Here is a 25,479-nt window from a genome sequence, read left to right as displayed (position 1 = left end):
CACCTGCAGGGGCCTCCAAGCGGTCCTGCCCAGTGCTGCCAGCAGGACCCCACACTGGGCGAGTCTGGAAGGTCTGGAGTCCTAGAGGCCACCCTCGGGCCTCAGGGTGGGTGGGCTGGCCACCCACAGGGGACGAGCGAGGCCACCTGTGTCCAGCACCTGGAGGGTGGCCCAGCCCTGGCTGCCCTGCCGGCCACTGGCCTCTGCCTGCAGGTGGAGTAAGAGGACTCCCAATCTGGGGCCTGCTTCGTCTGCATCTGGGCGGCCTCCTTGCGAGGCTGTGCAAGTTTTCCGTTCTACAGCGTCCCAGGGGGCTGCAGGATGCTGGCGGTGCTCAGAGAGGCAGGGAGACCAGGCCGCCAGAGGACAGGCCAGCCGGGGGAGCTGGCCAAGCTAGCCTGGCCTGGGCATTGCTCACCTCTGGCACCCTAGGAGCAGTGCCCACCTCCCAGGCAGCTGCAGGTGGGCCCCTAAACGTCCCCACCAGTGCATTTGGCCAACCACCTGTCCACCTCCAGGCCTCTGCCGGGCACTGCTGTGGGTACCAGGCCTGTGACTTCCAGGCCCTCTAAGACCTACAAGTTCTGATTCCCCAGAGTCTGGGGAGGCCCAAGCACCTGATGAGCAGACCAGCGGCATCACAGACAAGGGAGGTGGCAGCAAGCTGGGCCTGGGGGCGGGGCTACAGCAGGTGAGATTCCAGCTGACATTCAGCCGGGCCTCCTGGCTCAGGTGGGGGGGACCAGCCCCAGGGCCCTTCTTCCCAGGGGCAGCTCCCACTGCTCTGCTCAGCCGACCTCACCCCCTTCCCTGTTTCTCCCACTCACCCCTCCCCTCCTGGGCCCCTCCCTCCCCCTGGGCCACAGCTCTGTCCCCCCACAATCCACCCAGCCCTCTGCCCTCCTGACCCCTACCCTCTTCCGGGCTCTGGGAGTTGGGAAGTTCACCCGGGGGTCTAACCCAGGTCCTGCTTACTGCTTTTTAGCCCAGTCTTCCCCATACTGTCCTTGGTGATGAGAGGGTGTTGCTGTCATCCCCTCCCTCCCTGAAACAGCCTTAGACAAGGCCCTGGGGCCCTGGGGCATGTGAGTTAGGTAGAGGGAAGATTCCAGAAGGCCTGATTTCAAAGCCTAGTTCTGCCTCTCCCCCACTGTGTGACTTTGGACACATCCCGTTATTCTCTGTGCCTCGGTTTCCCCATCTATAAAAAAGTTAGTGCTGAGCACTCTGGGGAAGGGGCGTCGTCAAGGTTGAAGGTACCATGGACCAGACCTAGTGTCCCACACACCTGCTCCCTTCCCCGGGCCCTCAGCCTGCCCGGGCGGGTGGGGAGGGCAAGGCCATCCCTGCAATGAGACCTGTGCCCTTAGGGACGAGAGCTGGGACAGAGGGCAACCGGAGCCCCGCGGGCTTGCTGGGGAAGGTGGCGTTATGGGATCCAGGGCTGTGGGCGAGGGATGGGAGAAGAAAGATTAGGAAGCCCAGCTGGAGCAGAGGCCGGGCAGGAGGCTGATGGGCAGCAGGGCCGGGGGCTTGGCGTGGGTGTGGGGTAGGAGTTAGCTGTGAGAGATGAGACGGAGGCTCAGGGAGGCCTTCGAAGGCCACAGCGAGGAGGGAGTCTCTGCCCACCACGGCCACAGGGCTCCCTGTGGGCTCAGTCACCAGATGGCCTGGGTAGGCCTGTGGGGAGACAGTGGGTAAACCCCATGCAAAAGCTCGGCCTGGGAGCAAAGTGTGGGCAGGGGTGTCCTCCAGACAACGGAAGCCAGAACTCTGACCTGGCCGGACTGAGCTGGCTCCCCTGGGTCCATTCTACAGAGGGGGACACTGAGGCTTGGCAGGGCGGGGGACAGAGCCAGTCCAAAGCCCTTTCCTGTCTCCCAGGCTGCCTCAGTCCGCAGTTGCACCACTAGAATGGGGTTGCACCACTTACGGCAGCAGCGGAACAAAGATCTAGAGCCCCTGGAGGTCAAGGCCAGGTGTGAGCCACTGCTGTCCCTGGGGCCAGATCAGGGCCTGGCCTCCCGCAAGGCTGAATGAGAGAAAGAGCAAGCGAATGAATGAATGAATTGATAGGTGGCAGAGATGCGTCCCGGCACCTCCGGGCTCCCCCTGCTCGTGTCCCTGGTCCTACCCAGGGAAGCCCACATGACCCGCTCCTGCCCTGGTGACTCTGAGAGCAGCGGGCAGACAGGCCTGGAGAAGGCCCCTCCTGGGCAAATGCAGAGTCAGGAAGGCAGCTGGCTTGCCCCGGGTCAGCTGAGAGAGAGGGGCCAGAGCTGGGGGGCACAGGTGTCACTCAGAGTGCCACAAGCCACCACATCGGGGGGGCGGGGGGCCGCCGAGGGAAACGCTTCCAAGATGTCAGCCTGGGGGTGGGGGTCAGGGGGCCCCCAGGTGGGGCCAGGCGGTGTGGGCCTGACGCTTCAGGCAAGGCCCTTGGAGGATGTGCTGGGCGGCCCTGGGAGGCCGGGGCTGGGGTTGAACCGTGGCCAAGAAATAAGTATAGTCTGGGCACCGGGGCCGGGGCATTCTCCGCGCTCCTTCCTCATTCCTGGCCCTGTGGGAGTAGCCGGACCCTGACGCTCCGCTGCAGCCACCGCTGCGGATTCGCTTACCGTCTCGCGGGGAACGGGGCCTCCTGCCAAACTCCCCGGCCCGGGCCTGGCTCGGGTCCCACAGATCCCATCAACCACAGAGTCCTGGCCCCGGCCACCTCCTGCCCTCAGATGGGGAAACCGAGGCCATATATATGGGGAGAGCCATGCCAGAGGCTGCCGTGCCTGGGGGGCTGGGAGGGGCAGGACTTGGACCAAGAGCCAAGGAGAGCCAAGTCCAAGGCTCTCTCCTGAGTGCCCCCCTCCACGCCCTGGAAGGGCGTGTCCTCCTCCCAAAGCCCACCTGGTGGCCCCTCCGCTGGGATCTGGGTTTGAGGCCAGGCTCCGTGGGTGCCCAGGCAGACGGGGGCTGTTTGATCAGCGGTTCCGCCTGATGCCAGGCTGCCGGGACAGCGGGCAGTGGCCAAACCGGCCCCGCCGCATGCCTTCCGGCCCTCGGCAGGAATGCCATTCATCCCCCCTGCTCACACGGTTACCGCAGGCGGAGGCCGGGCCTCTGGGGAGAAGCAGCAGGGCCGGGTGGCCAGCCAGGGGCCGCTGAGCTCCCAGGAGCCCCGGGCAGCCTTCCCACACCTGGAGGGGGCGAGGACGGCCCCAGGGGGACACTTGGGTCAAAATCCACCAGACTGGACAACTGGAAAGACACATGGGGACCTCCCTGGGGTCAGAAGGGGAAGGGAGGCACCGAGGGAGACAGATGGGCCCTCCTGGCTGCCACTTCTCCTGAGAGCAGCCCCCACCCGGCCCCATAAGCCGCCCTGGCACCAGGCCATGGCCCTCCTGTCCCTGCACTGACCCAGGCTGTCCAGGGAGCCCTCAGAATCTGTGTCCAGTCCCCACCAGTGGCCTTTGCTAGACGGGGACAGACCTAAGCGTCCCTGGAGGCAGGCCTGCCAGGGCCCCTACCCTGCACCATGGGACCTGGGCAAGTTGTGGGGGACGGTGAGGGAAGGACCGCCAGCCCAGACCCCGGAGGGGGGCCATGAAGTCAGGTGGGGGCCACCAGAGGGTGGAGGGGGATCCGGGGCAAGCGCCGCAGAAACGTCACGGGGCTCGACACACTCAATTCTCTGATTCCAGCTTTATTGGAGCTGAGCGCTCCCCTCCTGGGGAGGCCAGACACAGCCCGTGAGAAACCCGCCAGCTCTCCTGAAGTGGGGACACTGCGGGAACACACAGTGCCCTGGCCACCCCCGTCCCTGCCTGGGCCACACTGACCCCCCCACGCCCACCCAAGGGAAGGGCTGCGGCTGACATACCATCAGAGGAGGGTGGGCTCGGGGGCGGGGGGGCACCTGGTGGCCGAGGGACAGTGCGCAAGACTTGGTGGCATGGGGGGCCCCAAGGGTCCAAGGGTCTGTTTCAAGCAGAAGGAGGAGCCTGACTCGGGGACAGCACGGCCATCCCCCTGCCCTCCAGTACCCAGTGTAGGTCATAATAATTTAAAAGACACTATAGACATTTTGACACTATATAACAATATAAGTTAACCAGGTTCCTTGGCAGAGGACGCTAAGCCTGTGGACTCAGGGGTGTCCCGGAAACCGGGACAGGGAAAGGGGGCCAGGGGGCATTCACAGTGGCCTGGAAGCGCCCAGGACAGCAGCTGTTGGAGTGTTCTGGCATCATCAGGACAGACAGGGTGGACGCCAGGCCAGGGCCCAGTGTCACTCACCCCAGGCTAATGTCCAGCCCACTTGGCTGCTCGGTAGCCTGAAGACACATGTCCATGGGTTTCTGCGAGAGAAGACCCTAGATCCAGGGCAGGGATGAGCACGTGGGCAGTGGGGGGCACCAGAAGCCGTCCGTACACCACCCTTTCTGGCCCCAGACCGTCTCTCCCTCCGTGCCAGTTTCCCCAAGGAGGGTGGCAGCATCAGCAGAGGACACGTCCAGCCCGGAGTCCCAGGCTCCCAGGCAATCCCACCCCACACACAGTTGAGGACCGAGCAGAACCCTTTCCATTCCTGTCTCCCAGGTTTCGGGACGATCCGGGCTTCCAGGGAGGGTCTGCCTGGGGACCATGGGGGAGGGTCCAGAGGGCAGACAGCTGCTGGGACAGCAGGTGGGACCCTGGCAGAGCAACACCCTGGGTCCGAGTTGTCTCGGCATAGGGGTCGGGGCGAAGGACAAGGCCTGGGCAAGGAGACCACCAGAGAAACTCTCAAAGGCACCTCGAGGGGAGCGTGCACCCCAGTGAGGCTGGCAGCAGGGGAAGGGCACAGCCAGGTTTTTCAAGGCAGCGGGGTACCTCTCACCCTGGGTATCCCCAGAGCATGTGTGTCAGGGTCAGGAGCCCTAGGATGGGGGTTCAGAAGCCTCCACTCACAGCCTTGGGGTCTCCAGACTTGTGCTTGAGCCATTCTGGGCCTCAGGGTCCCCAATAAAGCAAACACCCCCTAAACTATCCCTTGTCCTACCAGCCCGCCCCGGGCACAGCACTGTCCTGGGGGTCCAGCTGGCTCCAAGGTGGGAGGGGGCTCCGTAAACGAGGGGGTGCCAGGCTGGTGGGGGGCTGGAAGGGCAGCTGCGTTAGGGAGGGGACGCAGCCCTCCTGGAAGCTGACATGGGTGACATTTCGATTGGCTAGATATAATCTTCAAAAGGAAGGAGAGAGGGGGCCAGAGGTCCCTGTCCATGGCTCTCCTCAGAGGCCATCTTGGGCCATGGCAGCCACCAAGCCCAGCTCACATGGGGACAACATGCACTGCCACATCCCCCTGGGACAGGGCCATGTGCAGGGATGCTCTCAGGGCGTACCCAGAGGCCAGAAGAGGAAGCAGAGGGCGGCAAGAGGGGATGTGCTAACACAGAGTACAGAGTTAGGACCGGCTACGCCTTAGTGCTAAAATCCTCTTCTGATACTAAGAAAACATAAATAATTTTTGTCAACATCTGCCCAGGCTGTCCCTGAGCCCAGTGACAGATGCGGCCTGGGAAAGAGTCCTTCAGTGTCCACACCACCAGGAGGGGGAGGAGGACACTCCGTGTCTTGTCGTTTTCCTTTCCAGAAGGTGTGTCTGTCCTTGAGGTTCACTTTCCCGGAGAAAAGAAAGGGAATTCACTGGTCGGTCCGGGACACCCATGTCATTGACCTAGGCCAGGTGATGGCCACTGTTCTGCCACGGGAGGGCACAGGAATGGCAGGAGGGAGCCCCTGGGGGGCAGGGAGAGGGTGACCCCCCCGTGGGAGCCCTCCTGCGCCTGGTGCTCCCACCTGCTCCACCCACCTCTGCACACAGCCAGCGGCCGAGCAGATGTGCAAAGGGCCGCGGGGCGGGGCCGCGGGGCGGTGTGGGCGGGGCCTCGGGGCGGGGCGGGGCGGGGCGGAGCCGCTCACTTGCAGGTGAAGACCTCAGTGCGCTCGCTGCACGTGTTGCACTTGACGAAGCAGCACCAGTGGAACTTGCAGTTGCACTGCCAGACCTTGGTGTACTGGTGGGTGTTGTACCCGCGGCCGCAGCACATGGTGTCGCAGCCGTCAGCCCCGGGCGAGGTGCGGTTGCACAGGCGGCCCTGCGTGCCCACGCTGCCCGTGGCCGCGTCCTCCTCGCAGTAGTTGGGCGACTTCTCGATGTACACCAGGTCCGTCTCCATGGGCTTCTGGTAGCTGCGCAGCTGCTTGATGCGCAGGAAGGTGGGCTGCCGCAGGCGGCTGGCGCGCACTACCTCCACCTGCACCGCCACGTTGTACTTCTCCTTGAGCAAGTGGCCCACCTCGCGGAACTTGGGCAGCGTGGTCCAGCACGTCTTGGTGGTGCACGAGCCCGACACGCCGTGGCACTTGCACTCCAGCTTCATGCGCTCCTCCAGGACCTGCGGGCCACCGGGGCGGGCTCAGTGTGGGCGGGGCCTGGGGCCCCCCAGCCGCCGCCCGCCACGCCCCCTCCACCTGACCTGGCACTGGCTCCGCACTTCCCGCTGTGGGACCCCTCTTCTGGGTTCTTTTCTCTCCGAGCCTCAGTCTCCTCATCTGCTAAACGGGGCTGCTGAGGGGAGGTCCCTACCACAGAGGACCTTGCAAGGGTCCCACGAGAACAGTCAGAACTAGGCAGGGCATGGTGTACCTTTTCCAAACTGTACGGCTAAATTCTCGCAGCCCTTCAGGGAGCTGCGGGCAGATGTGCTGATGAGGACACTGAGGCGCAGGGGGCCGTGGGACTTGCTGCAGGTCACAGAGCAGTGGGTGGAGAGGTCAGTGGCTGCACCCATCCAGGCTGGGGGAGGCACCTCTTGGTGGTACCAGGTCCAGCCTCAGCAGGTGCCTAATAGGTGTGGATTCTCCACTCCTGTCTCCCCCACTGCCCACCCTCATGCCTGGCATGTAGTTGGCGCTTAATAAAGGGCTGTAGAGGGAAAGCCTGGTATGCACATGGATCTCTGTACGCCTTTGCTGAAGGACGGAGTGGGGCGGGCACGAGGCGAGTGCACGGATCAGTGAGACCAGGCGTGCCGTCTGCTGGGAAGCCGCTCTCGGACGGGTGTTGTTCTTTCTCCCCAGCTCCCCCGAGGGCCCGAGATGGGTGCAGCCGTGTGTTTTCCTTGGGCCTCCCTCCTTGGCCCCGGAAGGCCAATTCCCAGAGCCAGCCCTGACCCCAGGCACTCATTTACCCGGATCGAAAGAGCCCTGCCAGCCAGGCCTGATTAAAGATGGAGAATCATTAGCTGCCACCCCACCGCTGCTCAAGGGCCATTTGTCAGCTGTCCCGGCACCCTCTGGCCTCACTTTGACAGCCCAGCCTACAGGGTCTTGGCCACCCTGTGCCCCCTGGGCCAGAACCCCAGTCCTGACCCTCAGTGAATGAATGAGGGAAGGAAGGAAGGAAGGAAAAGAGAGAGAGAAACATCCCACGAGGTTGGCTACTGCTGCAATCAGTTTCCCTGCCCGACCACACGGGGCTCTGGACCAAGGCGAGGAGCTCCGGGGCTCAGAGTCCAGGTGGGAAACAGATGGAAACTGAGACACAGAGCAGCGAAGGGCAGGGGCTGTGAGAGCCCGTGAGAGCCTGTCCCTGGCCCGGGGAGGGGGTGCTGCCTGCAGGGATGGGGCTTCCTGGAGGAGGCGGTGCCTATACCAGGTGCTGCTGGAGGGGTGAAAGATTGTTCCAGGAGAAGGGGCAGTGCAGACAAGGTCTGGGGCGCTGTCACCATCACCAGGTAGGGACAATCCGGCCCACATGGACATGACATGAGCGCTGGGTGGCCCCTGAGGCTGGCGGTCTGGAGTTTGGAGGGTGAGGTTCTTATCCGGCTAGCCGTGGGGGAAGCCGAGGCAGGGAGCACCCCAATTCCGGGGGAGGGGCTGGGGGTCAGGTCTGGGGAATACTCAGAACTGGAATTGCAGGGCTTGGTGACTGTGTCCTGGGGTGTTTGGGTCGAAGGCACTGGCCAGAAGCCTGGTCTGGGGGTCTGCGCGAAGGGCGGAACCCTCTCACCCCAGAAAAGTCCATCGGGGCCCCTTCTCGGCCCCCTGTCCCTCTCCCCCCACTCCTGTCCATCCCATAGGACCTCTCCGTCCCCTCCCCCATCCCAACCCCGTGTTCATCCCCTCCCCCATAGCCCCTCCCCCCACCCATCTGCCCTTCAAGGCTGGGAAGCTTCTCCTCCCCCGGCCATGGATGCTCCCAGCCCAGGGAGCAGTTCACCTCTCCCCATGCTGCTGGCCCAGGAGGTTCCTCCTCAGATGGGCAGTGATGGCCAGGAACCTGACAGGAGTGTCCAGGCCAGCATTTGTGCAGGCCGGGTGGCCCAGGCTTCATTGCCACCTCTGTGCCCACTTCAGCCTGCTGAACAGCTGTCCCCACACCTCACCCCGAACCCCTTCCCTTCACGTGCAGATCCTGTGTGACCAGGCCAGGGACAGCAGGCAGATGACATTGATTGGGTAGCCGTTTGTAGAGCAAGAGGCTGAATCCTCGCTTGCCTGGCTCCCTAGGCCCGAGCCTCTTCTGAGAAGTGACCACAGGATTTAAGAATGTGCTGTTTCTGTCTCCAGCGCCCTCACGATAAGGGCGACAGCGGCGGTGGCGCCAGCCCCTCTGCTCCCAGAGACCACCTGGGAGGGTGCAGCGTGACCCACCTTGCCCAGGGGAGCTGGTGGCTGAGCAGGGCCCCTCCCCTGGGCCTCACCCCCACCCCCCAGGCCTAGGTAGTCAGGGGTGGGTAGGGGCGCTCTAGAAAGGGCTGATGGGGTTCTTTCCAGAATAAGGGATGGCCCACAATCTGGGGACGGTGTTCAGTTACAGCCAAGGTCCGGGGAGTCCCCGGGTTGGTGAACCGACATCCCGAGGGAGCCTGGACTTGAGCAGGTCTCCCCGCCCCACCTGTCTGACCCTGACCACCAGGACTGCTAGTCTGGGGTGGGCTGAAGGATGTCCCCCAGAGATTCGGGTCCATGCAGAACCTCAGAACGCAACCTTATCTGGAAACAGGGACTTTGCAGGTGTAATTAAGGCGAGACTCATCCTAGATCAGGGTGGGCCCCAACCCAAGGACACGTGTCCTTACAAGAGACAGAGGAGGAAGGAGCACAGACACAGAAGGGGCCACTGAAGACAAAGGCTGAGACCCGAAGAGGCGGCCATGAGCCCGGGAGCGCCCAGCCGCCAGGAGCTGGAAGAGGCAGGAAGGCTCCGGAACCCTCGGAGGGAGCTCGGCCCTGCCCACATCTTGAGTCAGGACTTCTGCTCTATGAAGGCATACAGTTCTCTCGTGTTCAGCCACCCCGCGTGCGGGACTTCGTGGCGGCAGCCTTGGCTTCCTCTCCATCAGGGATGCCAAAGCCCAGGGCCCTGGGCAAGTGGGAGGGGGTTGGGGGTGGGCCCGGCTGCTCATCCTGCGCCCCAGGATGAGGGGGGTCTCTGAAGGTCTGGACTCAGTTCTCTAAAGCCACATCCACGCCACCTCCACCCCGCACTCCTGGATGGACCCCGGCCCCGAGCGTCACTGTGTAGCCACACCCATTGGCCTCTTCCCAGGGCTCAGACCCCACATGTGCTGCACAGCTCCATGGGGTGGGGGCTATTGGGGGGCAGTGGGGGGAGGGGTACCAGGTGCACCCCCCCCCGACAGTGCCAATGAGGGGATTGACTCAGCAGAGGGACAGGGCCAGCCAGGGCCTCAGAGACAGTTGGGGACAGCGCTGGCAGGAGAATCCTGGCTGCTGGCCATTCCTGTGGCCGCCCTGTCCCTGACCCTGCTCACCTGCTCCCTTGGCCCCGACGGTCTGCTTCTCCCCAGTTCACGGCTTCACCTGAGTCCCAGACCCCCAGCGTGCTGACCCTCCTCCATCCTTATCCCCCTGAACAGGTCGGGCCCCACCCCCAAGCTCCTTGTTCTCCTGCCTCCCGGCTCCCCCAGGGCCCAGCTCTGCTTGCCTGCATTTCCTTATGCCTTTGACCACCTATTAACTGCCAGACACCCCACCCACGCAGCCACCCACCCTCTGAGTCCCCAAGTGTAAAGCAGGGACAGTGAGCCTGTCCTCCTGGAGGTGTGGGAAACCTCAGGCCCTAAGCCGCTGCAGGGCCGTGGAGCAGTTCAGAGAGAGGCAGCGCCTCCTCCAGGGAGCCCTCCTGGTTTCTCCCTGTCACCGAATCTCTCCTTCCCCTGCCCTCCCGGACACAGACCACCATTTGCTTCTGCCGAAAGAGTGGGGCCTAGGTGCTCCCTGCAAGCTCCTTGGAGGCAAAGACGGGCACTCATTTCTTCACTCACGTGTTGGCTGGACAATAATTTAATAACCACCTGCTGCGTGGAAAACTCCACATCTACAAAATGAAGTCGCACCCTGGGCCTGGCATTCAAGGATCACTCCAGGCCAGCCCCTGCTTACTTCTCAAGCCCCGTCTCACCCCCACCTCGTGCTCCCACCATCCTGAACCATTTGCAGCTTTCCTCCTACCCCTGCTCCCCTGTCCCTGCTCTCCCCAGTCCTGGCACATCCTTCAAGGCCCCATTTGGCCACCACTGCCCCCAGGAAGCTACTTCCTCAGGTCCCTGGCTCTCACTGTCTCTGGGCACGGTCCCTGCTCCCCTGGTGTGGACTCCATCGGGGCTTGGGAGCTCCCACGCCCAGGGTCATGTCTCACTCTCCCTGGTCCCTGTGCCTGGCATTACGCTTGGCACACAGGAGGGGCAGGGAGCAGTGTTTGAGTGAAGGAGCTTAGCTACGGGCCCTGGGGCAGAGGGCAGCTCTTTGCCTGGAGAGGCAAGTCTGCCCCGGGTCTGCTGGAGCCCCACGGCCCTGGCGCCCTGGGTGCAGCCCCCCGGCTGCAGAGCCAGATCCGAGGCGTTCCGCTTGGCTGGCTGCCCTATCTCGGGCCATCTCGCCGCCATGGCGGCCGCTCCTCCCAGCCCAGTATCTGGGGCCCTCATCTCCCTGAGGCGGGGCTGGACTCGCCCTGACTTCTTCCCCAGTGCGTCCCGACTTGCATGTCCTCGTTTATCACCCACTGCGCCGCTTCCCACCCCACGCGTGAAGCTGGCTGCTCCGCAAGAGCCCCCAACTCAGTTTCCGCCCTTCCTCAGCCTGCTCCTGCTGCCCGGGCACACCCCTCCCTCGAGTCTCCCATGGCAATCTGAGCCAAAGGCCGTCTCCTCCGGGAAGTCTTTTCGGATGTATTAGCATGCTCCCTCTAGGAGCAGGTCAGGGACATGGACTGTGGCCCAGGGGTCTCCCCCACCCTTGGGTTCCCCGCCGGCCCGGCTCCCACCTTGTGTGCAAAGAGGGTCCCTGTCTCATCCCTGCCGCCCACCAGCTGGGGGCGATGGGCTCATCACTTCATCACTCCCGGACTCAGTTTTCAAACCTCAATAATGGGAACAGTAAGGTCCACCTCTTAGGGCTGCTGAGAAGGACAGAGTGACGGCCTGTGCTCAGCACTACCCACCTAGCACCGTCGGGGTTCAGTGGACCCATTCCCTCTGCTGGGAGAGGTGCCCAAATCTCCGAGAGGTCCAGGCCCTACCTGGGAGATGCCTCGGTCACACCTGACTCAGGTCTGCCCCGCCCCGCCAGCCCCGCCCTCTGATCGCCCCGCCCCCTCTGTTCGCCCCGCCCCCTCTCCCCGGCGCCCCCCATACCTTCCTGCCCGCCTCGTTGTTGTGCAGGTTCATGAGGCGCCGGGCGTTTTTCTTGATCTCGCGGGCGTCCACGAAGCGCCGGGAGAAGTCGATGCCGTAGCGCACGTCGGCGGAGCAGCCGCCCCACTTCCAGCCCTCGGCCTGGTTGTAGTAACCCTGCTTCTCGCGGTCGCACCCGCAGTTGCTCAGGTTGCCCTGGCTGCAGGCGGCGGTGACAGCGTGGGCCACGCCGGCGGCGGTGATGGCATACGTGAAGGCGGCCTCACGGCTCCCTGCGTGGAGGGGACGAGTGCAGACGGTGAAGCCCCTCGGGCGCCCCGTGGGCTCGGGGGACCCAGTGTCCGGCCCTGGTCCTGCTTCCGGCAGGCGGTGTGTGACCTGGGCTCAGCCCTTGCCCTCGCTGAGCTTCTGACTCAGCCAAATGGGACTGATGGAAGGCACCCTTGCAGGGTTCTGGTGAGGACAGTACACAGTGGGCGCTCAGTGCATGCCGCGGCCGTGCCCCCAGAACGTAGGACACTCCTCTTCCTGTCCTAGGAGCCTGGGGTGGAGGGGCCCATGTTCCTCCTGGGAGACAGCAGTGAGGGGATCCTGGGGGGGTGCCTGAGGTCTGCACCTCTGCCAGCCTCCAGCGCTGCTCTTCGGGAGCCAGCTCTGATCCCTTTGCAGGTCATGCTGATCCCTTTGGGGGCACCCACCCCACCGGCCAGGAGCCAGGCAGAATGCCCCCAGCTCAGGGAACCCCCGTTCTCCATTGCCGTCTCTCTCTTTCTAACCACTGTCACCCCATCACCAGGCCCAGGGCTCTGGAATCTCTCTTCTCCAACACCCCTGCCTGCTTCAGGGGCCCCAAACTGCCAGATTTGAATGCCAGGCTTTCCTGCCTCCCTCACCCCCCAGGCACCATCCAGGTTGGCCCAAAGTGTAGTTCTGCACACATATGCACCACACGCACACACACATGCACCACTCGCGCACACACCTTCTCCCCCTCCTCAGCCTGACCTGGGAAGGGGAGGCCTGCCGGCCAAGCCTGAAGGTCATGCCCAGATGGACCCCCAGCCCCCTCTCCCCATCCTCTACCCAAAACAACAGCTCATATTCTGGTGCTGCTCTCATGCTCCTGGAGCTTTCCTGGTCTTTGTGGTGGAATCACCTTCCCTTCATGCCCCAGTTTGAACAACTTTCCAAAGCCAGTCACAGAGTCTTCTCCTCCAGGCAGCCTTCCCAGACCACCTGCCAGACCCCGCCTCAGTGCGGTCCCTGTTCCCTGAGGGGCTCGCTTCTCTGGGGTCCCTGTTCCCTGGGGTTTCTCTCCCATTCAGAGTGAGGACAAGGGTGAGACCCACTGGAGGGCAGAGGAGGTGGCCTCTGCCATCACAGAGGGGATTATAGCTTCCTGGAAACTTCTAACGTCTGGGAAGAGCTGAGAGGAGGTTGGTGTCCCATGTCCCTCCCCCCGCACCACACACACCCAGAAAGATCAGCGTCTGCAAAGCGCACAGAGCGGCCCTGCCCTCCAGGGCCCTGCTGCCCGTCCAGTGTTCCCCCCTCCCCGGGGGGCAAGGGTGGGAGGGGGCCTTCCTGCCCACACGTTCCGACTGGGGGACTGCTTCATGAGAAGCTATCTCAGCACAGTGACTGCCTCTTAGAGGAGCACCCAGGAGCCCTGGTCCCTGTCCTGGTCCCTGCACTGTCGAGGCCACCAGCCAGGAGCCCCAGACAGACACAGGGACAGAGAGAGGATGGTGTGACATGGCGTACTGACCTCCTTGCTGCTGGCGTTGATCTCGCCCCAGCCCAGCAGGGCCTGCCGACGAGCTCACACACGGGCATGCGCAGGCAGAGGAGGTGGCGGAGAACTGGTCAGGGGTCCCAGAAGGGGAGGTGACTGGAGCTCCGAGGGCAGGGGCACAGGGAACCATGGCACCTCAAAGGATGCCTTGACCTGCCTCTCTGGGAGTAGGGTGGGTTGGGGGGTGGAGTCAGGGAAGGCTTCCTATAGGGGGTGACATCTTAAATGGTCTTAGTGAGAAATATGAGTTAATCCCTGCGGGGCCCGTGAGTGTGTGTGTGTCTGAGTATGTGAGTGTGTGTGCACAATGTATGTTGTGTGGGGGTGTGTGGCAGGTGTGCACTCCTGGTGCACAAAAGGGCAGGGACAGAAGTGTGAAACAGCTTGGTGCTGCTGGTGCTGGAAGCACGAGATCTAGAGTAATAAGTGGTGGCCAAGGACCAAGGGAGCCAGAGATGTCCCTTGAGCAGATGGCACTTTCTGCACAGGTGCGGGGGTGGGGCGAGAGGCTGTGGGACTTGGATCTGAGAGCTCGCTCTGGCAACACGAGGGATGGGGACCCTGTGCTTACGTCATCATCACCGCAACACTCAGCTGCTCTGGTCGCACCAGCGCCCCTCTATCCCCTAGCACGTGCTCTCATCCAAACTTGACAATCGTGCCAGAGGTTTCCTTCTTATTTCCATCTCACAGGTGAGGACACCGAGGCACACAGAAGATATGAAACTAGGTGTTAGTGGCTGAAGCAGGATTTGAACCCAGGCAATGGAATCAAAGCCCAGCGAGGCAGAGGGAGGGACTCAGGGCCTGGGGCGCGGGTCAGCGGAGGCCACCCTGCCCCCAGCTTGGCCCCTTTGCAGCTAAGTAACCTTGGGCAGGAGGCCAGGAGAAGAAGCATCCCTCCTTGCGGAGGGGATGCAGGGTTGGGACCACCTGTGGGCTGAGACGTGGGGGGGGGCGGTGCTTGCCCTCTGTGAACGCTGATTGGACGCTGAGGGCGGAGGGGGGGGAGCTAGCCTCGGAGTGGGCGTGTCACAAGCTAGGCGCCCCGCAGAGGCTTAGAAACCCCGGGGTTGTGTAATCACACCTAGAGGCCAGGCTGTCAGAGTTAAAAGTCCTACCACCAAGCCCTGCCTGAGCTAGGATGAGGTGGGCGTGCCCTCGGAGGCCCTGGACCCACCGCAGCCCTCGACTTCCTTCTTCCCCAAATGCCCTTCCCCAACAGCGGCCAGGCCAGATCGGGACCTCCCACGTCCTCCACCCAAAAGCCCCCAGGCTGGCAAGTAGCGCCGAGGCCAGGCCTGTGTGTTTGGAGGGCATTCCCCCAAACCCTCCCTTCCCTCCGTGCTTTCTGCTCCCGCCTGCCTTCTGCCCGGGCCCAGCTCAGACCCAGTTACTCATCAGTTACTCACCAGGCTGCCACTCCCGCTAATTCCTTTTTTATTTGGTTTTAATGAGCCAAACCCTCTCATCTCACCATGGAGACAAGGGGGAGGTGAGCAGTGAGAGAGTCGTAGTGCAGTTTGGGAGAATTAAGGGGGTTGGCCAGGAGTCCTGGATGGAGGGGTCCCCCCGCGCCGGCACCCAGCCCGGAGGCCCCATTTCATGGCGCCGGATTGGAGGGCTTCCCAATGTGCCCCCCAGGGTCACGGTGCACTGGGGAATGAGGGAGGGAGGAGCCAGTTCCCTCCCCAAATCACCACTGGGGCCTTCCTGCAGTCCCAGTGAGCCACCTGCTTGTCCTCTAGGGTGAGACCGAGCAAGTGCTTAGATTTAGAAAGAAGCCCCTTGAAACTGCGAGCCTTGCCCAGCAAACACTGATGGCTCCCCCGGGCCTCTGAGATGCCCTCAAGCCCACTCATCTCGCCCACCCCTCCCTGAAGCCCTGCTTGGCCAGGTCCAGCAGTCTGTCTGCCTGTGGGCAGGTGCAGCTGCCTCCTGCGCAGACGTTTCCGGAATAGAGAGCAGCCTGATTCCCCGCTGCCTGCCCTGGGGGGCGCAGGCCCCCTTTCTGCTGGCATTCCCAAGTGTCTGCCACTCGCCCAGGCCTGGGAGGCCCCCTACCCCCAGATGCCCCACCCAGTGAAGCCCTCTCTTCTGGGCTTCTGCCAGGTGCCCCAGGGGCTGTGGAGGGGGGAGGGTAGGATCCCTGTCTGATTCTTTGGTGTACCCCCACCTGCAGCATTATTCCCTGAGCCTGCAGGTTGAGCGGGGCTGGGGCTGGACCCACGACACCCATCACCTTCTTTTTTCTCCTTGACCACCCCATGGGATAGATCCTCTTGATGAGACCCATCTCACAGATGAAAACACTGAGCCTCAGAGACAGGAAGTGCTTTGCTCCACGGAGTAGCAGTAATGGCATCTGAGCAGAGCGGCAGCTGCAGATGCGTCTGGGAAAGGGGTGGGAGTTGGGTAAAGGCAGCATGGACAATCTATTTGGGGCCAGCAGCTGTCCTGGGGTACACTTTGGTCTTGGGAAGCCAAGGGGTCCCTCTTGGGATCCAGAGCCCATGCCAGCATGGATCTGCACCCTCGGACACCCCAGAGCCCCCAGCAGTGTCCTGCAGTCTGTGTCTGATGGCTGGCAGGTCAAGGTGGGCTCCATTAGCCACGCAGGGCCTCTGGCCCGAGGTCTTGGGAAGGCAGAGAAGGAGGTACTGGGAGAGTTGGGGCGGGGCAGGCAGGAAAGCCCTGGACTCAGTCTTGCACCAGGCAAGTCACTAACCCTCTCTGAGCCCATGTCCCCATTTGCCCTAGGGCCCCAGGAGCAGCTCTAAGAGCAAACAAGACAAATGGGCAACGGTCTCACCATCACCAAATGCGGAGCGGGCCAGGGTGGGCCAGCGGATGACCAGGCCCTGCAGGGCTCCGAGGACAGGCCCCGGCACTTCTCTCTGCTGTCCAGACATCCTCCTAGTCAGCCTACCCAGCTGCCCCTTCTGTGCGTATTCTGGATGAATCCCAACCAGCCCTGCCCTCCGAGACCACTGCCCCATGGGAAACTGAGGCGCTGGCCACTCAGGGATCACCCAGCTCTGCTCCCTGTCTCCTATTGGTGATTCAGTCTTAAGCCCCCCACTGGGCCCAGCCCCACCCCACCCCTGCTCCACGGCCTCAGTGAGGCCAGCCAGACTGGACACACAGGGAGAGAGGTCTGCCTGGGTCAGCAGGGCCTGGCGCACCCTGCCGTCCCCTCACTCTGCCCCCGAGGAGGATGCTGGGGACCAGGCAGGTCTTTGCGTGCAGTTACTGGAGGGGAGCGATGTGGCTCCTGAGTAATGGGGGCCTGGGCAGAACAGCACCCCTCACCCTCCCAGGAAAGAGCTGGGCTATGCCCATCCTCCCCAGACACAGGCACACGACCGCCCCCCCCCCCCCCCGCCCCCGCATCACTGTCCACTCAGAGCTACCTGCCACTTCCGGCATCCCCAGGGGGCTGGCACGCTATTTTTAGAAAGTCACAAAAAGCCTTAATTGAGCTCGTAATGACCTGATTAGCCGCAGGCCCTTAGCAGGGGAGGCAAGGTGAGTAAGGCACTTGCTTCTCTCTGAGAAGGGGAGCTGGGATTCTGGAACCTCAGTGCTGGGAAGGGAGGAACTTGAGGGGGGCACTCGGGACCATCTGGGGCCACCCCACGAGAAGCCTGAGGCCCAGAGAGGGGCAGCACGCTGCCCAAGGTCACACAGGGGCTCAGGCAGTAGGGGAGCCCAGACCTGACATTCTGAAATGATAGGGTGAGGTCAAAGGTCTGGGGGCCGGAGAAGGGGCTCAGAGGCTGAGACCTTGAGTTCAAGTACAAACCCTAAAATTGGTCAGTTGGGTGAGCTTGGACCAATCAAGGGAGCTTTTGATGTCTCGGCGCCCCTACCTGGCAAAATGAGGATAATTGCCCTGCCATGCCAGAGGACCCCCTGTCCCCGTCCCCAGAGGAGCCATGTGTGGTCCTTGGGGTCAGGCCAGCACAGAGAGGGTTGCTGAGCTTCATGCTCACACGTGTGACAGACACCATGCAAGGCTCTCCGTGGGTGTACGCAGGATGGCGTCCACACGCGTCCCCACGTTCGAGTCCCCGGGCCTTTACCTGGACTTATGCACAAATGCAGTTCCCAGGACGGTGAGCCAGTGTGTGCACCAGTACGGGCGCCCCTGCTCATGGCCAGCGCAGCCCAATTCTGTCAAAGGCTGCCTCTCTGCCAACCGGTGCTTGCCCCTCTTAAAAAAACACAGAGGGAGCTCCCGTTGTGACTCAGCCTAGTATCCCCGAAGACACGTGTTTGAACCCTGGCCTCGCTCAGTGGGTTAAGATCTGGTGTTGTCGCAAGCTGCAGTGGAGGTTGCAGATGCATCTCGGATCTGGTGCTGCCATGGCTCTGGTGTAGGCCGGCAGCCACAGCTCTTAATTCGACCAGTAGCCTGGGAACTTCCCTATGCTGCAGGTGCAGCCCTAAACAAACAAACAAAACCCATAATTATTATTATTATTCTACAATTGAATAATGAAAAGGCAACCAAATTAAAAATGGGCAAAGACCTGAATAGCCATTTCTCCAAAGAAGGTATAAAAATGGCCATTAATGGGAGTTCCCGCTGCGGTGCAGCAGAAACAAATCTGATGAGAATCCATGAGGATGTGGGTTCCATCCCTGGCCTTGCTCAGCAGGTTAAGGATCCAGCACTGCAGTGAGCTGTGGTGTCTCGGACATGGCTCGGGTCCTGTGTTGCTGTGGCTGTGGTGTAGGCTGGCAGCTGCAGCTCCGATTCAACCCCTAACCTGGGAACTTCCATATGCCATGGGAGCAGCCTAAAAAAAAAAAAAGCCATTAAGTACTTTTAAAGATGCTCCACATCATTAGCTGTCAAGGAAATGCAGATCAAAACCACAATGAGAGAATGCTTGACACCCACTGGGATGGCTAAAATAAAAAGAGGGACAATAGCAAGTGTTGGCAAGGATGTGGGGATATCAGAACCGCCAGTGGGAACGGAAAGCGGTGCAGCCACTGCGGAAATCACGCGGTGGTTCCTCAAAAGGTTAAGTAAGAGTAGCTGGGTTTTTTGTTTTTTGTTTCGTTTTTGTCTTTTTGCCTTTTCAAAAGGGCTGCTTCCACAGCATATGGAGGTTCCCAGGCTGGGGGTTGAATCAAAGCTGTAGCCGCTGGCCTACACCAGAGCCACAGCAACGCGGGGTCCAAGCCACATCTGTGACCTACACCACAGCTCAAGGCAACGCCGGATCCTTAACCCACTGAGCAAGGCCAGGGATTGAACCCGCAGCCTCCTGGTTCCTCGTTAGATTCGTTAACCACTGCGCCACAACGGGAACTCCTTTTTTTTTTTTTTTTTTCCGGAGTATCTATTTAACCCAGTGAGCCCCCTCCTTGAACTGGGCCCAAGAGAAATGAACAGGTGTCCACACATGAACTTGCATGTTGTGTAAGTCACAGTAGCCAAAACGTGGAAGGAAACAACCCCAATGCCCATCGAAGGAGGGGTGCATAAGGCAAATGCGGCCCTCTTCAGCCCTATAAGGACCTCAGGGCTGGCGCACCGATAAACCTTGAAAACATCACACTCAGTGAGAGACACTGGGCACAAAAGACCGCATAGTGTGTGATTCCACGATAGAGAATGTCCAGGACAGGTAAATCCACAGAGAGGGGAAGCAGGTAAGGGTTGCCACAAAAGTGCTTGGAGGATGACGGCTAAGAGGGACGGGCTTTCTCTTTGGAGGGATGAAAATGTTCTCAAATGGGCAATGGTGATGGGTGCACAGCTAGGACAATGTGAAAACTCACTGAATTGTGCACTGCATTTTTTTACTTATTTATTTTTCCTCTTTCTAGGGCCGCACTCGCAGCATATGGAGGTTCCTAGGCTAGGGGTCGAACTGGAGCTGCAGCTGCTGGCTACACCACAGCCACAGTAACACTGGATCCGAGCTCCTACACCACAGCTCATGGCAATGCTGGATCCTTAGCACACTGAGCGAGGCCAGGGATCGAACCTTGTCCTCATGGATACAAGTCGGATTCATTTCCATTGCATCACAATGGGAACTCCGAATTGTGCACTTTTTAATTTTTTTAAAATTATTGTTATTATTATTATTATTTTGCTTTTTAGGGCTACACTTGTGGCGTATGGAGGTTCCCAGGCTAGGGGTCTGATTGGAGCCATAGCTGCAGGCCTACACCACAGCCACAGCAACGAGGATCCGAGCCATGGCTCACCGGCTGCCTGAGCTGCACCCCAGCACACACGGGGGTCCTGGGCAAGGCAGGGAGTGGAGGCGGGGCAGGCAGGTGAGTCCAGAGATGCCTTAGGGCCCGATTCCCTCTTGGTGCCCTTGAAAAGTCAGAAGCCAGGGGCCACGCCCAGCCAGGCCCCCAGCCCCACCCCACCCCCGCCGCCGCCAGCCTCATCTCTGGTTCCGGGCAGGGCCCTGGACCACCTGGGTCCTGTCCACGCTCTGCTGAGCGCTGACTGGACAGGCTGGCCCGCAGCCCCGGGCCTGTTTCCCTACCTGCAGGAGGGAGGTAATAGCATCACCCGCCTCATGGGTCCAGCGCAGCGAGAGGGGGCAGAGCAGCAGGGATATGGGCTGTGCTCAACATGCACAGTGGCCTGGACCCTGGGCCTGCGGCGGCCAGCGGGTGGGCAAAGGCCAGCGCTGGCACTGTGTGTGCGGTGCACCTGGGCGGAGCTGTCCCCTCCTGCGTGTCTCTGTCCTTCCCTCTGTTTCTGTCTCTCTATATCCCTCTGTCCCCCTGGCTCCCTCCCGCCCACCCCGGCCCCCACCCCGGCTGGGCCCCGGCTGAGTCAGTGTCTCCACGCTAAGCTCTTCCCTGCCGTTGTCATAAACAGAGCCTGGAAACAGCCCTGCCAGGTCCCAACACGCCGGCACACCCGTGCCCGCGGCAGCCCTCCGGGTGGGTCACACTCCAGCTGGGCATGAGGGCCTGGGCCAGGGCAGCACAGCCAGAGCCCAGGGGCCCGCGTCCCCAGCCAGGCTGGCCTTCCAGCCGCTCCCGCCCTGCCCCGCAGCCTGGGCACGGCCTGTCCTGCAGCCTCTGGGGAGGGAGGCCAGCCCCCCGGCCTGCCTGCCCTCGGAAGCAGCAACTGCCCAAGAGGGGGACATGGTGGAACCAGAGCCACCCTTCCCGCCTCTGTCCCCGGCCCAGCCCCCGCAGCTGCCCTCCATCCCCCAATCCTGGCACCTGGACTCCCACTGGGGCACAGGGCTGAGCTGTGGGTTGAGATCCCTGCTTCTTACCTCTGAGACTGGCTCTAAGCCTCAGTCGCCCCATTATGCTGTGTGGGGCCAGGAAGTGACGGCGGGGGCAGGGCCCGGCCGCAGCCACCTTGGCAAAAATGGTGCTCCCACAATGATGGCAGGAGGGGTCCCACGTGGAGACGGCTGAGGTCCAGGCCAGGCCTTGGAGGCCGAGGGTGGAGGCCACCCACCCTGTGATCTGGGTCCTGCTGGGAGGGCCAGAGCCCCAGAGTCCTGGACCCCCGTCCATGAAGGCCTTGGGCGGAACCCAGGTGTAGGCCTGAGGAAGCAGAGGGCCCACCCCCGCCCCCATTTTGAGGAGAGCCCGCGCAAGGCCTGGTAGAGTTGGGGGCCCAGACAGAGCCCTGGCCCAGAGTGTGCGGCTGAGCCCAGGGCTGCGTGGTGGGACCCGGGCAGCCAGCCCTGGAGGGTCTGCACCCCACAGGGTCCTCTCCCCTGCCAGCCCCCTCCCCAGCCCTCGGCCTGTCCTGTCTGCTCCGGCCCTGCGGGGAAGGATGGAAATTTCCTGTCCTGGGTGAGTTCCAGAAGGACCTCAAGGAGCCACGGGGAAGGACAAAGCCACCTAGCCAGAGCCCCCAGCAGGTCGCCACAGGGTCCAGAGTCAGCTCCCTCAGGAACCACGGTGCCCAGGGGGCAAGCTGGCTCTGGTGTGGGGGCCAGAGCAGGGCCACCTGGAGTGACCCGGGCCTCATCACATCCTGAGCCAGGCATGGCTTGGGGAGCTCTGCCTCTAGCAAAGCTCAATGACTCTGATATCCGAGACCCCAGTGGTCCCTAGTGTCCTGGCTGCTTTTGTCCCTAGTGTTCTGGCTGCCTGGACCCGGAGCTTGAGGCTTGAAAACGCCTGTTCTGCAGCTGCCACTCAGGCTGGTCCCCTGGGATGGGGGTGGGGGTCGGGAGTGACCGGGACAGACAGAACCGAGATGGGTATCCCGCAGAGCTGGGGCCTGCGGGCCAAGAGGGCACTCCTGGTACAAGGCTGGGGCCCAGCCAGGCCTCCCAGCCCCCTCCATCAGCTCATCCTGGGTGCAAGGCTCCAGGAGCAGGGCCAGATGGCCTTCTCTCCTGCCCCAGGCCTGACATACAACAGGCACTCAATGCATGCAGGCTGAACAGTAACAGGGGCTGCCAAAGGGAGCCACCCTCACACCTCTGCTACCCCAGGAAGCAGACGGTCAGGGACCCACTGCCCTCAACCAAGCTGGGGGACGGTGTCCTGGGAGGAGGAGTCAGATCTGGGTTCAAACGTCCACTCTACCCCTGACCAGGGTGACCCCCCCCCACAAGCAGTGCCACCAACAGAAGTCTCACATGAGTCATACAGGTCTTTTTAGTCGGCCACGCCTGTGGCACTTGGGTGTGGGATCAAACCCATGCCACAGCAGTGACCTGAGCCCACAGCAGTGACCACACCAGGTCCTTAACCCACTGAGCCCCAAAAGAACTCACAGGGTCATTTCGAATTTTCTAGTTGCCGGAGTTTCCCCTGTGTTATAGCAGGTTAAGGATCCGGCGTTGCTGCAGCCGTGGCACAGGTCACAACTGTGGCTCAGATTCCATCCCTACCCTGGGGAACTTCCACCTGCGAAGGGTTCAGCCAAAAAAACAAAAAAACCAAAACCACCACATTTTCAGGGTGCCGCATAAAGAAAAAATGAAGGTAACCAGATGGATTTAATTTGGGGAACATTGGATTTAGCCAGTGTATGGACACATCACCCTCTCAACATCTTACTGTAAAGATCATTCGATATCTTACTTGACTTCTCCTTTAAAGTCTTTGAAATCTGCCGCGTTATCTCACACTTACTGCATGTCTGCGGCACGCACTCTATTTCAAGGGCTCCCCTGCCAGCTGTGGCCTGTGCCCCCAGAGTGGACAGTGCCACCCTGGAGCCCCAGGCAGGGGCCAAGCAGGCAGTAGGAGCTTCCCTTTTTCCTCCAAGGCCCCTGCCAGCAGCCGACAGAAGCCTCCAGACCCTCGCCTCGCAGACACGTGGAATAAGTCTGTCTGCTCCCTCCGATGGTCCAGAAACAGACAGGTCCTCACTGAGCCCCTACGGTCTGCAGCTGGTAGGCTCAGGGCTTGCTCTCAATGCAAACCCCACCCACAAGGCAGGTGGGAGCAGACACAGCCCAGGTGCCACGTGAGGCAGGATTAGGGGTGGCCCTATGCCTGGTCATGTCCGAGTGGCACATGATGGGCGGGACTCAGTGTTCCATGGCAGCTTGGGGTGCGGGCGGGGCCAAGTACACACAGCCTTGGCCCGCACGCCCCGTGCCCAGGGGGTCCCAAGGGCTCTGGGCTCAGGCGGGGCTGGGGCAGTGGGTGGAAGGAAGGCCCTCTCCTACTCTGGGCCTTCCAGAACCATCTATGCCTTCCAGGCTTTCACAGCCCTCCAGCCCCAGCCCGTCCTCCAGCCCCGGCCCTCCGCACCCTCGGGTCTGCTCTGGGCACTCCCACAGCTCCTGGAAAATACCACCCACTTTCCAGCCTCTGGGCTGTGGCACCTGCTGTTCCCTCCACCCGGAGCCCCCTTCCCTGCTCTTATCTTCAGCCTGGTCTGGGCCACTCTGACCCTCCCTAGGTCTCAGCTGACACATCACACCTTCAAGGAAGCCCCACCAACAGCCCTGACTCCATTATGCCGCCTGTTAGAAACGCGCTGCCTTGCTCCGGGGGCGGGGGGGGGCCCTGGGGCCCTGAGTTTCGAAGGGGTGTCTGTGGAATATGAGGTTCAGCCTGATTCTCCTGTCTTCCCGTCCTCCTCCTGCACCTCATGGAAGAAGACAACCGAGCTGGACACAGCCACGCGCCCCACCCCCACAAACCTGCTTCCAGTTTGTCTGCTTTTTGCTTTTTAGGGCCCCACCCGTGGCACGTGGAGGTTCCCAGGCTAGGGGTCCAGTCGGAGCTGTAGCCGCCGGCCTACACCACAGCCACAGCCACGCAGGATCCCAGCCACGTCTGCGACCTACACCACAGCTCACGGCAACGCCGGATCCTTAACCCACGGAGCGAGGCCAGGGATCGAACCTGCGTCCTCACAGATACTATGTCGGGTTCTTAACCCGCTGAGCCAACAAGAACTCCCTCAGTTCCAGTAAAGAGAAGGGACAGGTTGCAGGGGCCAGGGTGGGCCAGCCCCACGCTGGGATCAGGAGCAGGACTGGGGTGAGCTCTGGTGGCCAGAGAGTGGAGGTCAGGCATGAGGGTGGAGGGTGCCTGAGGGTGGGCTTCGACTCCCCAAAGGAAGCAGAGCAACGGGCACCCAGAGGGCCCCAGGGCAAAGATGGCATAGGGTCATCCTAAGAAAACTCTGTCTTATGTGGAGGGGTGAGCTCCCCATCCCTGGAGACACACAAGCAGCAGCACCATGTGCGGGGAGACTTTGGAACTCTGCATGGGGGTTGATTTGCACCTTGAAAGGGTTTCCCTTCAGCTCTCAAGATTGAGACATGGCCCAAGGTCACAGGCAAGGCCTGAAACGGGCCTGTCCCACCCACCCAGGCCATCCCCCCGCTCAGGGCCAATCATTAATTGGCACCGCTCGAGTGGCTGCTCCCACGAGTGCCCCCGGCTGCCTGCCAGCTCATGGCCCAGCTCCCATCCCATGCCCGGGCCACCCGCATGCCTCTGACGTGGGCCGGCCCCACAGCCTGGCCCCTCTTCCTGCCTGTGACTCCCAGCAGCCGAGCCCCGGGAGGAGCAAGGTGCCTGCTCAGACCCCCATCACAGCACCCGTGGGGTTTGGGGGGGGGGCTCCTGCTGCCTGTGGGACTCCGCCCCGCTTGGCTGGCAGCCAGAGCCCTCCTGGGCGAGGGCAGGGCCTTCCTCAGAGCAGTGAGGAGTAAGGGAGGGCGAAAGGCCTGTCGGGAGGCAGCCTGGGCCTTAGGAAGCCTACCTCCCGGAGCCTTAGCTGGTCCAGGGCTGAGAGATGCTGAGAGGATGGAGGAGGAAGAGCTAGGGAGGGTGAAAAGGGGGAAATCAGATGCGAATGAGCAGAGCAGAGGGGACGGGCCTCCAGCGTGAGGAGGAAGCGAAGGATGCCCAGAGCAAGTTTCCAGAAGGGATAGGGGCCGGGGGCGGGGGGAGCTCGGGCAGGGGCTGCTCAGACTGCAAGCTGAAAAGTGAAATTTGTCCCAGGCAGCAGGGAGCTTCTGCAGGTTTTGGAGGAAGGGAGTGACATGGCACGGCCGGCGCTGGGCAGGAGGCAGAGGGAGGAACTGACCGCCGCCACAGAGGCAGGCCCTGCAGTGACCACGGGGCAGAAGGCAGGGATGGACCGAAGGGGCGCCACCAGATTTCTGCTGAGATGACTGGGTGGTCAGGCCAGTGGCGGGGGGTGTTGAGCATGGAGACTAAAGCCACAGGGTGCTAGGGTGGCCAGCAGTCAGCCTCGCCGTGCAATGTGCGGGTCCTGACCCCCTGGGGTGGAAGGCTGACTGGGGCGGGGCTGGGAGGGAGCCACCAGAGTCAAGAGGAAGCCCAGGCTGCCTGGGCCCAGCCTAGGAAGGGGGTCAGTCGGCCACACAAAGGTCACGAATGGCCTGGACGGGGTGGTGGGAGTGAGAGAACGTGAGCCCGAGGGCTGGGTGCAGGTGTGGGCATCTCTGCCAAAATGTTTGCCTCTGAAGCAGGTGAAAGTGAGAGAGGGCCTTAGGTGGGCTCCCTAGAAGTAGA

The 25,479-nt window shown here is 62.1% G+C and overlaps 1 protein-coding gene across 2 annotated transcripts in view; it reads right to left on the bottom strand.

Annotated features, from left to right (window-relative positions):
- WNT7B (Wnt family member 7B) overlaps nucleotides 3,681-25,479 on the bottom strand; it is a 50,911-nt gene continuing 29,112 nt past the window's right edge. For both annotated transcript variants that reach the window (XM_021091384.1, XM_021091385.1), the window contains exons 3-4: nucleotides 11,703-11,974; nucleotides 3,681-6,434 (exon numbers count right to left, since the gene is read on the bottom strand). In XM_021091384.1, coding sequence (XP_020947043.1) covers nucleotides 5,955-6,434; nucleotides 11,703-11,974 — 752 coding nt within the window. In that variant the 3' untranslated portion in view covers nucleotides 3,681-5,954. The remainder of the gene's footprint in view (nucleotides 6,435-11,702; nucleotides 11,975-25,479) is intronic.

Source organism: Sus scrofa, chromosome 5 (assembly GCF_000003025.6).
Source record: "Sus scrofa isolate TJ Tabasco breed Duroc chromosome 5, Sscrofa11.1, whole genome shotgun sequence".
Classification (NCBI taxonomy): Eukaryota; Metazoa; Chordata; class Mammalia; order Artiodactyla; family Suidae; genus Sus; species Sus scrofa.
Note: the sequence above shows the minus strand (reverse complement) of the source record. Positions and strands in the feature narration are given on the sequence as shown.